Source organism: Maylandia zebra, linkage group LG17, assembly GCF_041146795.1.
Source record: "Maylandia zebra isolate NMK-2024a linkage group LG17, Mzebra_GT3a, whole genome shotgun sequence".
NCBI classification, from domain to species: Eukaryota; Metazoa; Chordata; class Actinopteri; order Cichliformes; family Cichlidae; genus Maylandia; species Maylandia zebra.
The window spans coordinates 26,899,326-26,914,194 of NC_135183.1; the positions used below are offsets into that span (position 1 = coordinate 26,899,326).

The window sequence follows — 14,869 nt, forward strand, 5'->3', positions numbered from 1 at the left end:
CTTTACTCTGTTATCAGGTTTGATGGTTATAAACTCTAATTCTAAATTCTAATTAACAAAAAAACAAGTTACTCAGCCCTCATGCTCCTCAGCTAAGCCTTTATTTAGAGCTTTTGTGGTGTTCAAGCCAGACTTCGATATCAGCCTACATCTATGATCCAAACGCACATCTTACACAATCCCACTGATCCTTCATAATGAAATCTTTCCCTTACACCAGCTGAGGATAAATACAAACCAAATACCCTTATGAGGGCGCTCAAATGATCGCCAGGCCTTTTTCCAAGACTGACAGAAGAATGATTACCACATAAAAAGACTCCATGAATCATTCTCAAATCTGAGAAAATAGTTGAGTGATAGTAAATAGTATCTGGCTTTATATTTATTCATAACTGTCAGATCCAGATGTCAGAAACAGAGGTTTTAAATATCAGCTTACTTACTAATAAGTTTCCATGTAAAATTGAAGACATTTGTTGCAGAATGGGCGAGCGTGGAGACACGCTGACAATAATCGTTAAAACAGATTATTATTGTGCTTTCTCAGTCTGTGGGCTATATTATCTGTCATGAGAGATACTCTCTCTGTCAGGGTAATTACTATGACAGACGGGATGGCTTCTCATCGCTGTCCAGCTGACACACTATGTGATTAATCAATCAAAGCCTGAGGCTGAGGGAGGTTCACCCTTTAAGACAGGCAGAGTAATCCATCACCTCTCCTCAAATCCACTCGCTGATCTATCACGTCAACATGCTTCGCTGAAGAAGACAGAGGGTCTATGAAACGGCGTAACAGAGTGATTCGATTCCCAGAATAATTATGACCGTCATCCTGATGTGACGCAAGATGAAGCAGATGAGGTCTGCATTAGTGCTGCGGGTAGAGCACCCCTGTTTGTATATGTTTATTAATAAACAAGCAGAAGGGTGTTTTAGTAGACATCTAATGCTTTTCTTAATAATTTTGTCACAGTTTTAAGGGCGACATAAGCAGATTACAGCACATGACTATTAGATTTTCACTGGCAGGTAAGTTTGAGGATGAGATAAAGAAAGAAAAAAGGATTTAAACAAGTTTATTTTGGGGTTTTTTGTTTTGCTTCTCAGGTTTTTAATCTGTTGCTAGCAAACCATGATCACAGGAATATTTTTATTTTGGTGAAAATATAGGAAACGGCTTTGTTGCCAGAATTTTGGTGTGAGACCATTATCATGTCTGTGTACCAACTGTGAAGTTCAGGCTGATAATCAGTTGGCTTAGCTAGATGCTTTTACACTTCTGTCTTTATGTGGATTACACAAATTACACACACACACACACACACACACACACACACACACATACAAATCTTGGATGATCAAATACATCATGCAAATTTTTGCCAACTGTAGGGGAAAGGAAATGTTTGGTTTAAGAAATATTTAAGTAGTTAAATATGAGTAAGTAGTTGGATAACAGTAAATAGCTATTTATTTGTAAAAATCTATTGAATATTGTTTATATCTATTCATAAATGTATAACAAATGTTCTCTTCCCAGCTTAAAAATAAGTACTTAAAAAAAAAAAAATCACATACACATATTTTAATTAAACTGCCTTTAGCTTAGATAGTGGCGCACATTCACTGTCTATGCACGACTTGTTTTAATATGTATTAATATTTCACTCAGAAACTGTATTTATGAAGAGAGTTGGACTATGAAAATCTTTTCCAGTACACTCCAAAGACTCAAGAGGTTAAGGTCTGGATGCTGTTGTTGCCCATCCTTGTGTGAATATCCAGAACCAGTCAATCTGAGCCGATGAATCCTGGCATTGCCATCTTGGAATATGCTGTGCCATCAGAGAAGAAATTAAATTCACTGATGTAAAAAAGGCATAAATCAGGTAATTCAGTAACCTATACTTGCAGTTTAGTGGAAGGCCTTTACGCATTTAAAATTCAGGTGGTGAAAAAAAAAAATCTATTAATTCTGGACACTTAATGAAAGACTCATTCCGATCATGGTTTGATGCACATGTCTGCGACTGATCATGACTTGATGTCGAAAACTACCCCAGATGATGAAAACTGCATCTTCAGCTACAAGAAAGGCTACGAGGAAGTGCATCACTTCAGGAGTGTTACAGTTGTTTTTGACATACACAAAGTTGTCCACAATGAATATATACATACCCCCAGATCAGATTGTCCAGTTCTACTGTAACAGCAAGCGGCCAACAATGTGATGGAAAACATTGAAAATAACTCAAAGTCTTTAAAATGCAGGATTTTTTGGGTTACAGCCTCTATTTACCAGTGATTTGGCTGGAGACTGGGATCCTCTCTCCCAAAGTGCAAGTTGATGGGTTGCCACTTTGAGGGGTATTTACCCACTCTCCACAGCACACAAACAAATGCAAGGAGAAAGAAAGGGACTTTTACAGAGGAACCTATTTTTATTTTATTATTGTTCAGTTGCTGATCTTTACTATAGTGGATACTGCTCGACTCCCATTATTGTGATTTCTTATGTCATGTTTCCAAAAGCTGCAACAGAATAACTCAACATCCAAAAATGGCCCTTATTATCTAAATCCAGAAAAAAATCTAAAGATCATAAATATTCTCATGTATGATGTCATGCTACAATCGTGGTCTTTTGGAACCGCCTGGTGAGGACTTTTATTCTTCGACTACTCTGCACATTCACTTTATACCTCGAGGACACAAAAATACGTCTGAAAGAGCTTTTTTTTTTTTTTTTTAAATGTTTATATTCTAAATACCAAAGACTCTTAATTAAAATGAGTACATTCAACGATTATTTCAACTTTTGAAATAATTTCCAAGTTTTATAATCTTGTCAACAGCAATCTGCACCAGATGAGATTATGATGCGTTTTGGCCATCTGTCTATATAAAGCCTGAACAGCAGCACTCTCTGCCTTCGACAGAAACGACTCTGTCGACCCACACATGCAGGTATAAACAAATGCGCACTTGTACACAATCGTGCACACGGCACTACCCCACACACAGTATCAGGAGTAATCCGAGATATAAAGCCTCATGGATCAGAAGTGCTCTCCCTGGAGAATTACATCATTGCTGAACAAATGGCCAATCAGAGCTCAGCTGAGACTGTCCGCTTTGTGACCCCTCTGCTGTAAAGTAAAGGCAATAAGAACGAGACCGTAGACCTAGAACATTCCAGTCACGTCACAAGGAGACACTGATATCTTTCTCTAAGGCATTCTGTGTTTTATGTAAACCTGCAGCATTGCAACAGCTGTCTAGTGAATGCAGAGATGACACATGCTGGCAAGCATCTTTCCATTGATTTTACTGTGATTCTCAATCAGCGTTCATCTACCTACCTACCTTACATTTTTTAAAATAGAGTCATCAAGAAATGTACTCTGCATACATCCATAAACAGCTTTTCAATAAAGAAATATACTCAAGTTTATTAGTAAGTAGGAAGCAGGACAATACCTATGTATACGTCAATACAAGGCAATAAAAACACACATTACACAGAGTGTGTGTGATGTGATTACTACTTAGGGTGATAGTAGGTAAATTACTATCTATCCTTTGTTATTATTTGTGGGGGTTTTCATCACTTAATAAAAGGATTTGTGACCAGCCAACACTGTTAATTTTGTTTCCTTATAAAAGTAAATATTTTGTAGTGTCCTGGCAGCATCGGGGTTGCATACCATGAAAATGAAACACTGCCCCCCTCTCATCCCCCAGAAAAATCACGTAAAAAAAACAAAACAACAACCCACAATGTAAAAAAATGAAGGTGATTATTCAGCACTCGCCATAAACTGCAATATCTCAAGCTCATGGAGACATTTGTTGCTTATTATCAACCACCTCATTCTCCCTTTATTTCCTGTCATCTTTCCAACTGGTGTTTTAATGAAGACATAAAATGTCCAGTGACTGTATGCCTCTGCTGGCCAGTAGTGCTGAAGTTTAGATCCATGTCTGTGCACATTTATACGACAAATGTAGTAAAGTAAAGGAAACCACAGAGGAAAAATAACAAGTGGGCATCAAAGACCTGTCATTAATTCACCAAGGACTAACAGGATCAAAATCTCTCCTGCTCACAAATTATGGCATTAAATAATGTCCCACAAAGCAGTTTGGGAATTACATAAGGTCACTGAGAGACTGACTTTTGACCTTTTCAGTTTAAAATGTCATCAGTTTGCAATCTATCCTTTGAAAGGTTGCCAAATTAATAATGATTCTTGAGGTTTAGGCAAAAGTGAGGTCAATTTGACCTTAGAATCTTGACAATCATATATAATAATTTCTTCTTTAGGTTCGAGTGAATGTTTGTGCCAGATCTGAATACATTTCCACAAGGTGTTTAAGAGATTCTGTCACTTGAATGACACTTATTGGCGTATATCTAACAATGTCAGGTGGACGGACAACTCTGAGAACCTTGTCCATGCAGAGGCAGAAGAAAAAACAAGTAAGACGGCATGGATTTGAACAGCTCAATTCAACTTAACTGCATTTCACTCCCTTGAGAACAGACGCACCCATTGCCAGCTGTGAAAACCAAATGGGTTTGAATGTGCAGAATGCATTAGCATACCTTGATGTAACCTCCAGTTGAGACCAGAAGAGAGTTGTCTGGGGAGAAGTGCAGATCTGTTACCCAGCCTCCATGCAGCGAGTCCATGCCATCCTTACCGTCCCGGGAACAAACCTTCAGCAAGGACCCATCCTTGACACTCCAGAGCTGTGGTGCACAGTCACACATTATAAATCATCCAATAAACAAATGTTAGGGCCTATAAACAACTAACACACATTTTACGCTGTCAGTTTTAAATACATGTTTCCTTCTTGTTATGTAATAAAACAGATGTAGTGGCTGGTAGAGTAAAATTGTAGATTCCATTCATTAGATTTAGAGGTAAGCTTCTTTACCTTTAAGTCGCTGTCTTTGAGATACACTTTTTCTCAGGCTGACACAGGAGTACTGACATTATTTCAAGTATTCTCTATTCTCTTTGTGGCATCTTTTTCTAAATCTTTGACGGCTTTAAACTATGTTGTATAGTTTATACTCTCATTAATTTCATTGCTATACGTACTAAGCCGATCTTTGGCTTCCCCTCAGTATTTTAAGAGCAGCACATGATTGTATATATATGTATGCCAGTGTCAGTAAGAACTTTAGAAGATGACAGTCTGAGGACTGAAACATCTCTAATAAAATATGCACGTATGTCTGGGATTATTTGCACTCTCTAGGCCCCCTGCCACTAAGACTTTATGATGTGCATGAATTCTGTTGAAACTGCAATATTAAGGTTTGATGCTATAAGCTTCTCTTGAGCCTAAAAACATGACAAAGGAAACACAGAAGAGTATGAGGATTGCTCTTTATGTGACATTTCTGTGTATAGTTTGAAGTAAAACCATATAATATATAACATACAGTATATAATGAAATGATGAGTCTACTGCAGCTGTTATGCAACTGTTCACATGTCATGTTCATTTGACAGTGACACATCACACATACCGCTATATTTAACACTTTGCATGCTTTTTGTGCTGAATGACTCACATTTGTTTCTATAGAAACCGGGGCGAGATTTCGCTGTAGTTTACGTAATTGAATCTGATGGATTCGGTCATTTCTAAATAATGGAGCTGCTCTGCGCAGAGGCCACTAGAGGGCATTAACCCTTTATTAACCAGATACGGCTTGCTGGCTGAATAGCAGATCTTCTCCTCTACCTCTCACACAGTATGGCTTCATATTTACTTTGGATGTGTGAGTTTCTGTGTACATTGTGTACAAGTGCTTCATTTTCCAAAGCCTTAGAGATCCAATTTGGCAGCCTGAGTCCTCTCCTTCACCTCCCACTGTCAGACGTCTCCTCCTCTTCCTGCTATCTTCACCCCAACTTCTTACACACTCTTCCAGCTCCCACACCCCCTCCTGAGAGGGAGCCCTAGCTCCCCCCTTTCATCTCACCCCTCCTCCGTGCACCGCAGCAATCATGATGCATTAGTAAGCACTTTATCTAAATGAGTGATGAGACGTAATTACAGAGTGATTTCTGGAATAAATGTCGACTGCTATAATTGCATTTTTTGTATGTTCCACAGCAAATTAGGTGGTTTAATGCGTTGTCATATTGGTAACATAGAGCAGGCTAGTGTGTTGACACCGCCATATTACTTTGCATCATCCCTCCCCAACAAAACATTGTGTGGCTCTGTGTATCAGGTTGCTTTACATCAGCAGCAGATGCCTAACTAGTCTCTTTCTAGAACAGCAACCAGAATAAAAGGACTTCAAAACAAAAATTGAGTATTTTTGAAAACACACCCGGATCTCTCCGTTGTCATCTCCCGTTGCAAGGTGTTGGCTGTCCCACGAGAAACGGCAGCTTCTCACACACTCCTGATGGCCGATCAATGTGTTGGCACACTGCCAGGACTCACAGTGCCACAACTAAGAGCAGAATGAAAGAGAAAGAAAAGAAAAACATATAGAATTTTTTTTTTAACTTAACGTTCACACTTTCACACACAAGTTTGCGACCAAAGATCATTTAGTCAAGATAGACAAAGGCCTTTACACATCGGACGTGTAAAATCCGTGCAAATGTTTCGTGCATTAAAAATATTTCTTAGACTCAGCTGTCCTTAATGCAGCCGTTTAAACCGACCGTGTAATTTACGTGGCCGACATTTTTTTTTTTTTTTTAACCAAGCTCCATTTTTCAGATCCGAATAAACAAAACACAACATTTAGAATGTAGCATTTGGCAACATTTATGCATCAAAATGTGCACTGGTACTGCAAATACAATGTTATGGAAAGTAAATATATGATATGGAAGTAATATAATACTATTTTACCTCGTACTCACAGTTAAAACAATAATTTCCGAGCCGACTGACCCAGTCTATCTCCAAACTGCCACACTGACATCCTGAAATATGTACGAAAGCGGTCGAGATACAGCTTCAGATCCTGGATCAAACCATGAAATTCTCCCTGCTGCTGGCTTCTCCAGACAACTGGATGAAACCAGAATCTCCGTTTCTTCCTTTTCTTGTGTAGAAACATTAGGACCAGCATTGCTTGATACTGACTTCATTCCACAGTGTATTTTCTGGGGACAAATTTTTGGCAAAAACACTACTTGTTCGGTCTGTACATAAAGTAAGTTTAGATCTGAAAATTTCTGAATTTTGTGTCGGTTTTTACGTGAAATATATTCTGCATCAGATCTATGTCGTAACTTACGCTATACTTGAAACCCCATTTTAACCCTATGCTGCAACCTTCTACATAACCTGACGCACACCTACTGACAAATTTAAGTACACGTTGGGTCGATGCATACCACAACAATTTGAATCGCGTGGAAGGTTGCGGTGTAGAGATAAAAGGAGTGTTCAGTTGCAACACAAGTTAGGATGTAGATTTCCTGCAGAAATCTAAATCACAGTTTAAGGGTGCTTTATAGGTGATGAATAAGCTAAAGTGTGTTACATTTGCTATATTTTTTATGTTCAATATAAATCTCTCTGTTCAGAAATGTTTGCCTAGCAATAATCTGTCAGAACAGAATCTGTTGTAAATACTGAAGATTGAACACAGTAATAATGACACAGAAGTTTAATTTCTGTTGCTCAGAAAAATCATCACCCACTGATAGATCTTATGACGGCAAACAATCATGCCAAATGCAGAGCTAATGTTGTTACAATAACATTATCTGTTCATCAGTAATCTTTCCCTCATTGCTACCGTCTCTCATATTTTACTCCCTCCTCCACATCTTTTCTTTTTATACTCCTTCCTTCCTCACTCCACATCCTGCGTTGCACTGAAAATAACACGCCTCATAATTAGACACTTCATTTGGCAGTCGACTAGCTACGTCTGAACACAAAGTTCAATTCATCTGAAGGTCAGGGGAAAAGAAAAGAAAGGAGAAAAAAGGGGGATGGAGAGAAAAAGAGGTGGAGGGAAAGGGACAGACAGAACAGAGCACTTTCCTTTTTTGTGGTGCTCCACAAAGCAAGTCATGGCTGAGCCTTTTGGTTTGACCTCCAGATAGAGGGAAGCCAGGGACTTCAGTGTTTGTGTGTGTTTTTAGCTCCTGCTCGGTCTGGAGAGCAAGCACTATGTCACTGGCTTCTAACCAGCCCCACAACACACACACCTCAATTATGATCTTTGCCAAATCCATAAAACACACATTCTCTCTCACTGCCGTTTACTGACAGAAGCCAGGTTGGCTGACGACCCAATGCCTGTTCTCTACAGTAAGTGTCAACCGAATCCAAATTCCCGTGTGAAACTCGGCGGCAGTGACTCTTGATCACCGGCTTCAACAAACGCCAGACGGAGTCGCTTTGAATAGTTGCTAATGGTGCACACTCAGGGACACCAGTTGTCTGTAAGTGGATAACTGATCGCATATATCTAACACTGAACCCACAGCTGTATTCAGAATCCAAGGAAAGGAAAAGGAATGACACACAAAGATGTGAAAGAGCATGACATCTCAGGATTGTTCAGCTTGTATTACGAAGGTGCAGTTCGCTGCTCTTTGAATGATGAGTAGGGAAAGCGATGATTTAAGAGCTGCTTGCAGAAAACCTCTAGTCCACAGAGTCAGTCAAAGTCAGGCCAAAGTCAGGCGCAGTGGTGTCGGCAAACGGGAACCTGGCAAACGCAATATCCTGACAGGGATGTTAGTTGATTGTGGGCCTGCCAGTCTGCCAGGGTAGTTTGCCAGCTAGACTGGACATGGATGCAGAACGACAGACTGATCTGATGATCTGATGCTAAGTCTCCAAGGCCATTGGGGCATTCTGCTGCATACCAACCTCTAAGGTCTTTTACCAAACTGCTGGAAAAAAAAGTGTTTCTTAAGATATCACCTCTAGCAGTGCATCCATGTGTTTGTGCTGTAAGGAGCCTTGAGAGAAGATGAGTAATATGTCATGTAATATGTGTGTGTGTGTGTGTGTGTGTGTGTGTGTGTGTGTGTGTGTGTGTGTGTGTGTGTGTGTGTGTGTGTGTGTGTGTGAGAGAGAGAGAGAGCGCTGAACCTTAGCAGTCTTGTCAGTAGAGGTGGTGGCAAAGAAGAATCCGTCTGGCGAGACATGACAGGACAGAATGGTTCCATGATGAGCCTCAATGTCCTGCAGTTTCTCTCCGCTCTCGGTGTCCCACACCTAAGAGTGTGCAAAGAAGAAAAAATTACCATTCAATCTCACACGGCTGTTAAATGTAATATTATAAATGTGCAAGAGCACGAGTTTTACCTTCACAGTACCATCGAAGGACCAGGACAGCAGTCTTGAGTCGTTTGGTGAGTCGGAGAGTAGAGAGAAGCATCTGACTTGCTCCTTATGACCGTGCAGTACTCTACACTTTCCTGACTGCCACTCCCACAACTACGGGGGACAACAGAAAAAAAGTCTTTCAGCCACTTTGTGACAGAGATATCAAAAATCACTTTTCACCCCTTGTTGCCATTTTTGCCTTTCCTATGTATTTAATGAGTAATTTAATCAGTGATGCGTTTCTTAAGTATCTATACATGAAGGAAGAATCAAACTGGTCAAACTCAAGAGAATTAACTGAATTTAAAAAACACATTTCTAACTAACACAACATAGGAAAGTATTTTCAAGCAGTCTTTTCCTCAGTGTAGCGCCCCATAAAATTAAGTGGATAAATCCATCTTTACAACATAATATCATAGTACTTAATTGATTTACTTTCCTTTCCCCTTCCTTTTAAATGTGCTCACTAAATGCTGATGAATCTGTTAAGTTAGAAATCTGGACCTGTGCATGAGTCTACAGAGTGTTTGTTTTATGTGAGCAGAGAGTTACAGGAAATGAGCTGAAACAGGAGTCCAACTGAGCTCAAAGACGGAGGGCAGGACAGAGAGAAGCATCCAGATAATCCTATCAATCATGGCCTTGTGTGCAAGGTGCTGCCTTTCCACCCCCCGCAAAGAATCTGTCATTGGTGTGAAGGTTAAAACTTTTCATTAACTAAGATCAGTGTCACTAAATCGGCATACATTTAAACACAGATATCCATCTTCTTGTGAGCACATATCAAACTGCATAAATCTCAGTTTCTTTTTGAATAAGTGGGGATTGTTTGAGAGTGCTGAGAACAGTGCAGAGAGTAGCTGTATGAATATGGAATTAGATGCTGTGCTGTCGGTGAGGGAAGGAAGTGCTGCAGTGGACAGGTCTGTCGGCAAAGGGAATAGACGAAGAAGAGGGAGATGAGAGGAAAGGGGAAATGAGCAGCAGAGCATGAACGTTGGGAGTTGACAGAGCATAACGGCCTGAACAATACACACATACTCACACACTGCACAACAATAACACATAACAGATAGCTGCACGCGGTCAACACATGAGCAAGACGGAGATAAAGAGCTACCGAGAGCGGCACAGCCCGAGGCAAAGAAAGAGAAAAGGAAGGAGAGGACACAAAAAAAGAGGGATGAAGAATGGAGAGGTGCAGAGGCCGACAGAGAAGTTGGTAGAGTGTAACAGGTAGGGGAAAGTGAAAACACCACAGGGACCTGAAATATTGTGAGGTTAAAAGATTGAGCATGGAAGGCATTTTTACTCAAGGTGAGGAATGGGAATGGGGAAAGAGTAATCGATAGCAGAGAAGAAAAATGGGAAGCAGGTTGGCAGGGGAGGTGAAAGAAACTTGCCATTGATTAGCAGGAAAAGAAAGTGAGGATGGAGAACATACTGATGAATAGGACTAGGAGAAACAGAAATATAAAGCAGACAGACACACAGGATAAAGACAAAAACAAAGCAACCTAGAAAGAGGAGGAACCTACTCTTATGGTGGCGTCCTCAGATGAAGTGATGAGTGTTTGGCCGTTCTGACTGAACTGACAGTGCAGCACAGTCTTAGTGTGCCCCTGCAGAGTGGCCAGAAGCTTCCCAGGGGGCACCTCCAGCACCTGGAAGGAAGAAATAAACATAAATAATCAAGTAAACAGTAAGACCTAATGGTTAATGGCTTGCTCCAAAACGGGTCTAAAGATACACTTATGCAGCAAAAGTGTCTCTGAAGGTTCTCTTTAAAAAAAAAAAATCCTGATAGAAAGTCACACTTTAAGGGAGAACTTAAAAGAAGAGATGTAAAGCACCACTGCTGGCTTAACAGTGATAAGCACATCAAAAAGAAAAACCGTGTGTTGTCACTTTTGAGTTCTGAATAAAACTTTGAGACCCTTCACAGAATAGCCAGAGCTGGATTTGAGAGAGAGAGATAAGATTTTGTCTTAGATACTTCGGTGATGAAAATCTTGTAAAAACAATGACACACATTCATATCAGTCTGCTTTGTGTTTAGTTGTTAGATGTATCAATCAACTGTGATTGAAACGTACAAAATATACAATATTGTGCAAAAGTCTCAAGCCACCTCCAACTTTTATGTATTTTTCTTCCAAGCACCCAGGTGTGTGATTTGTTACTGTGGTCTTAAACAACAGTTCTCTCTCCAGGCTTTGTGAAAGTCCTTCTTTGAACATCGGCTGCTTTTTCACTCATTTTCCAATTACATCTTGTATCTGACCATTTTCAGAGGAATGTTGGTTTTTGCTTGAACACCGACCTATGAATCATTCAAAAATGAAAGAACCCCAACTTAAGAGATGAACCAGTGTTGTGTCTACATATAAACAACATCTTAGCAAAGAACCAAGAGCCAATTTTTACCGATTTCTTTACTTATTCATAGCAAGTATAAGAAAGATGGGCATAAAATTTGTATTTCTGCACTAACGATGTGATTCGCAAAGAAAAGGCAGCCGACATCCAAAGAATGTCTTTCAGGAATCTGCAGAACTTTTCCTGAAGACTACATGAAGACATTACAAGAAAGTTTCCTAAGAGAGTTCAGACTGTGTTGAAGAATAAAGGTGGTCATACCAAATATTGACTTTCAAGGTTATTAGAATTGTACAAAATATACTGAGGGGTTTTCAGCTTTATTTGCAGATGTTTCTGTAAGTCATTACACCCATTTCCCTGGCAAAATATAAACAAGTGACAGATGACAAATGACTGGCTAAAGACTTTTGCACAGGACTGTAAGGGCTAAACGAGCAGGTTAGCACTAAGGACTGTGCTATAGAAGTACAACACAAAACTGGTAGTTTGGTTACTGAGACTGATCAGCAATCACAAATCACATCAGAATAAAGATCATTATCACAGATTATATTGATTGGGAAACTGTTGTGGGTTTAGGCAACACTGAAAAAGTGGAACAGAACTGTATAATATAATAGATGTTTAGTTGATCACCAAAGCTAATTATTCTACTTGCCAAGGACTAACAAAGTGTTAATTAGGCTATTTTGAGGTGAAATTTGATTTATTATCTACTGTAACACTAATCCAAAAACTTTACTTTTCTAATTAACCATCTGACAGATTTATCCAGTAATAGAAGAAATATTCAGATTTGGAGCAGACAGATGGCTATGTGATTGGGGCATACACCACATGGGGAAAAGCAATGCCCTCAGCAGCTAAGTCCCCCAGTTTGACCCCAAACAGACCGGACATTTGCTACATGTCACTCCCCTCCTGCCCCATCTCTGTCTGTCCCCACTGCAGCTATCCAACAATTGTGATAAATTATGGAATCTGCGATCTGCGAAACCTCATAAACCGCAAACAACAAAGTAATACATAAATAATTAAAGACCTAGAGCACAAAATAAACTTCAGTCCATCCCATCACCTGTCGGTTTTGAAGGTATAAAGTAAAGGCTGATGTCACCTGGGGTTTTTAGCAGGCACTAAAATATTTATGTCTCAGGAGAAAGGGTTGAAAAGTCTGAGCAGAACAAGCCTCAGGGTGTGCTGACCATGTTTGTCAAGCTCCATGTTCTGACACGCGGGTTTCACAGCCTGTGAGAGAACACCTAGGCAAGCATTAAACGTCAGGCTCAAGTATTTCTGGGCTAGGGTTTTAATGGAAATGTCCATGGAGATCTGGTAAAAGAATAAATAAATATATAAGGGGAAATATGTAAAGAGGGAAAAAAGGGGACTGCTCATTTTAATAGACATAAACAAGCCACTGACTCGCTTTAAGACTCATGTGGTCAAAGACACATGAACAAAAGTGGTGAGATGGCCAAATAATTAGCCTGGTCCTGCATGGTGAGATGTGATAGCTGATACGCACAGTGACAACAATAATCTGCCTTTTCTATTATTAGCTTTAAAAGCCCTTTGAAAAAGTAAACAAACAGCCACACACACAAACAGCAATTAGTTATTCTTGAACACTCTGAAGTGCAAACACATTCACACACAGAGATCATACTCCTTCCCTACCATACCTGCACGCTGCCTGTGCACAGAGCTACTGCCAGCACCAACCCCCTGTGGGGGCTCAGGAGTCTTCGGATCCTGCAGCCAAGCATCCTTAGGAGATGACTAACTGTCAGCCCTGACGCCTGGCACACAATGCACACGTGCACACAAACACACATTTGCACTTTTCAATCATACAGAAACACACAGTGACATTATGTTCTCTCTCCTGCACGTATTTCACAAACTTTCAACTTTTTACATTAGCATAACAAAGCTGGCAGCTCACAATGCTGCAAACTGACAGATCATTGCTAATTTTTCTCCAGTACACTGGCTATAAATAAAACGACACGTTTAAGGAAAAAAATATGAATGAGCTGCAGCAGTCCGAGGAGCCACGATTTTATCCAGCTTACACTAGGGCTCCACCTGGTGCTAGAACTGCAACAATAAATACCCCTAAATCATTCATTTCTTAATGTGTCAGAATAGAAAACATGTCTGCAACAGAGATTCAGGAATCGGATTATATTCAGTGTTCAGAATAATGCCCAACCCACTGACTCACACTTGTGAAAGAATCGGTCGCTCTCAGGGGCACAGTAATTTCCTGCGTGGTACTGTGAAAAGATGCTAAATAAATATATATAAATATGATGTGGAAGCGATTGGTTATGACTGCAACTGAGCCACGAAATGGTAGGCCATGTAAAAATCAGAGAGCATCGTCGGTGGATGCTTAGATGCACAGAGGTCACCAACTTTCTGCAGAATCAATCGCTACAAACCTCCAAACTTCATGGCCTTCAGTTTAGCTTAAGAACAGTTCGCAGCAAGCTTCATGGAATGGGTTTCCATGGTGAGCAGTTTCATCTAGTCCTTACATCAACAAGTGCATTGCAAAGCATCGGATGCAGTGGTGTAAAGCACGCCGCCACTGGACTCTAGAGAAGTGGAGACAAGTTCTCTGGATTGACAAATCACGTGTCTCCATCTGTCGGTCCGATGGACGAGTCTGGGTTTGGCGGTTACCAGGGAAACGGTATTTGTCTGACTGCACTGTGCCACGTGTAAAGTTTGGAGGAGGATTATAGTGTAGGGTCGTTTTTCAGGAGTTGCGGTGGTTGCTCCCAACTTTGTGGGAGCATTTTGGGGATAGCCCCTTCCTGTTCCAACTTGACTGCACGCCAGTAAACAAAGCATGATCCATAAAGACATGGATGAGCAAGTTTGGTGTGGAATAACACTTCTGGGATGACAGAGTGGAGACCGTGAGCCAGGCCTTTTTGTCAGTGTCTACCCTCACAAATCCGCTTCTGGAAGAAGAACGTCCCATAAACACTCCTAAACCTTGTAGAAAGCCTTCCCAGGAGAGCTGAAGCTATTACAGCTGCAAAGAGCGGGCTCACATTATATTGAACTCTATGGATAAAGAATGACGCATCACTCAAGTTCATATGAGTGTGAA

At 40.3% G+C, this 14,869-nt stretch overlaps 1 protein-coding gene across 1 annotated transcript in view; it reads right to left on the minus strand.

The window, feature by feature from the left end:
- The window catches only part of apaf1 (apoptotic peptidase activating factor 1), a 45,814-nt gene that overhangs the window by 17,282 nt on the left and 13,663 nt on the right, over positions 1–14,869 (minus strand). The window contains exons 22-26 of the mRNA XM_004548324.4: positions 10,896–11,021; positions 9,334–9,465; positions 9,118–9,243; positions 6,371–6,496; positions 4,616–4,762 (exon numbers count right to left, since the gene is read on the minus strand). Of these exons, the coding sequence (XP_004548381.1) occupies positions 4,616–4,762; positions 6,371–6,496; positions 9,118–9,243; positions 9,334–9,465; positions 10,896–11,021 (657 nt within the window). The remainder of the gene's footprint in view (positions 1–4,615; positions 4,763–6,370; positions 6,497–9,117; positions 9,244–9,333; positions 9,466–10,895; positions 11,022–14,869) is intronic.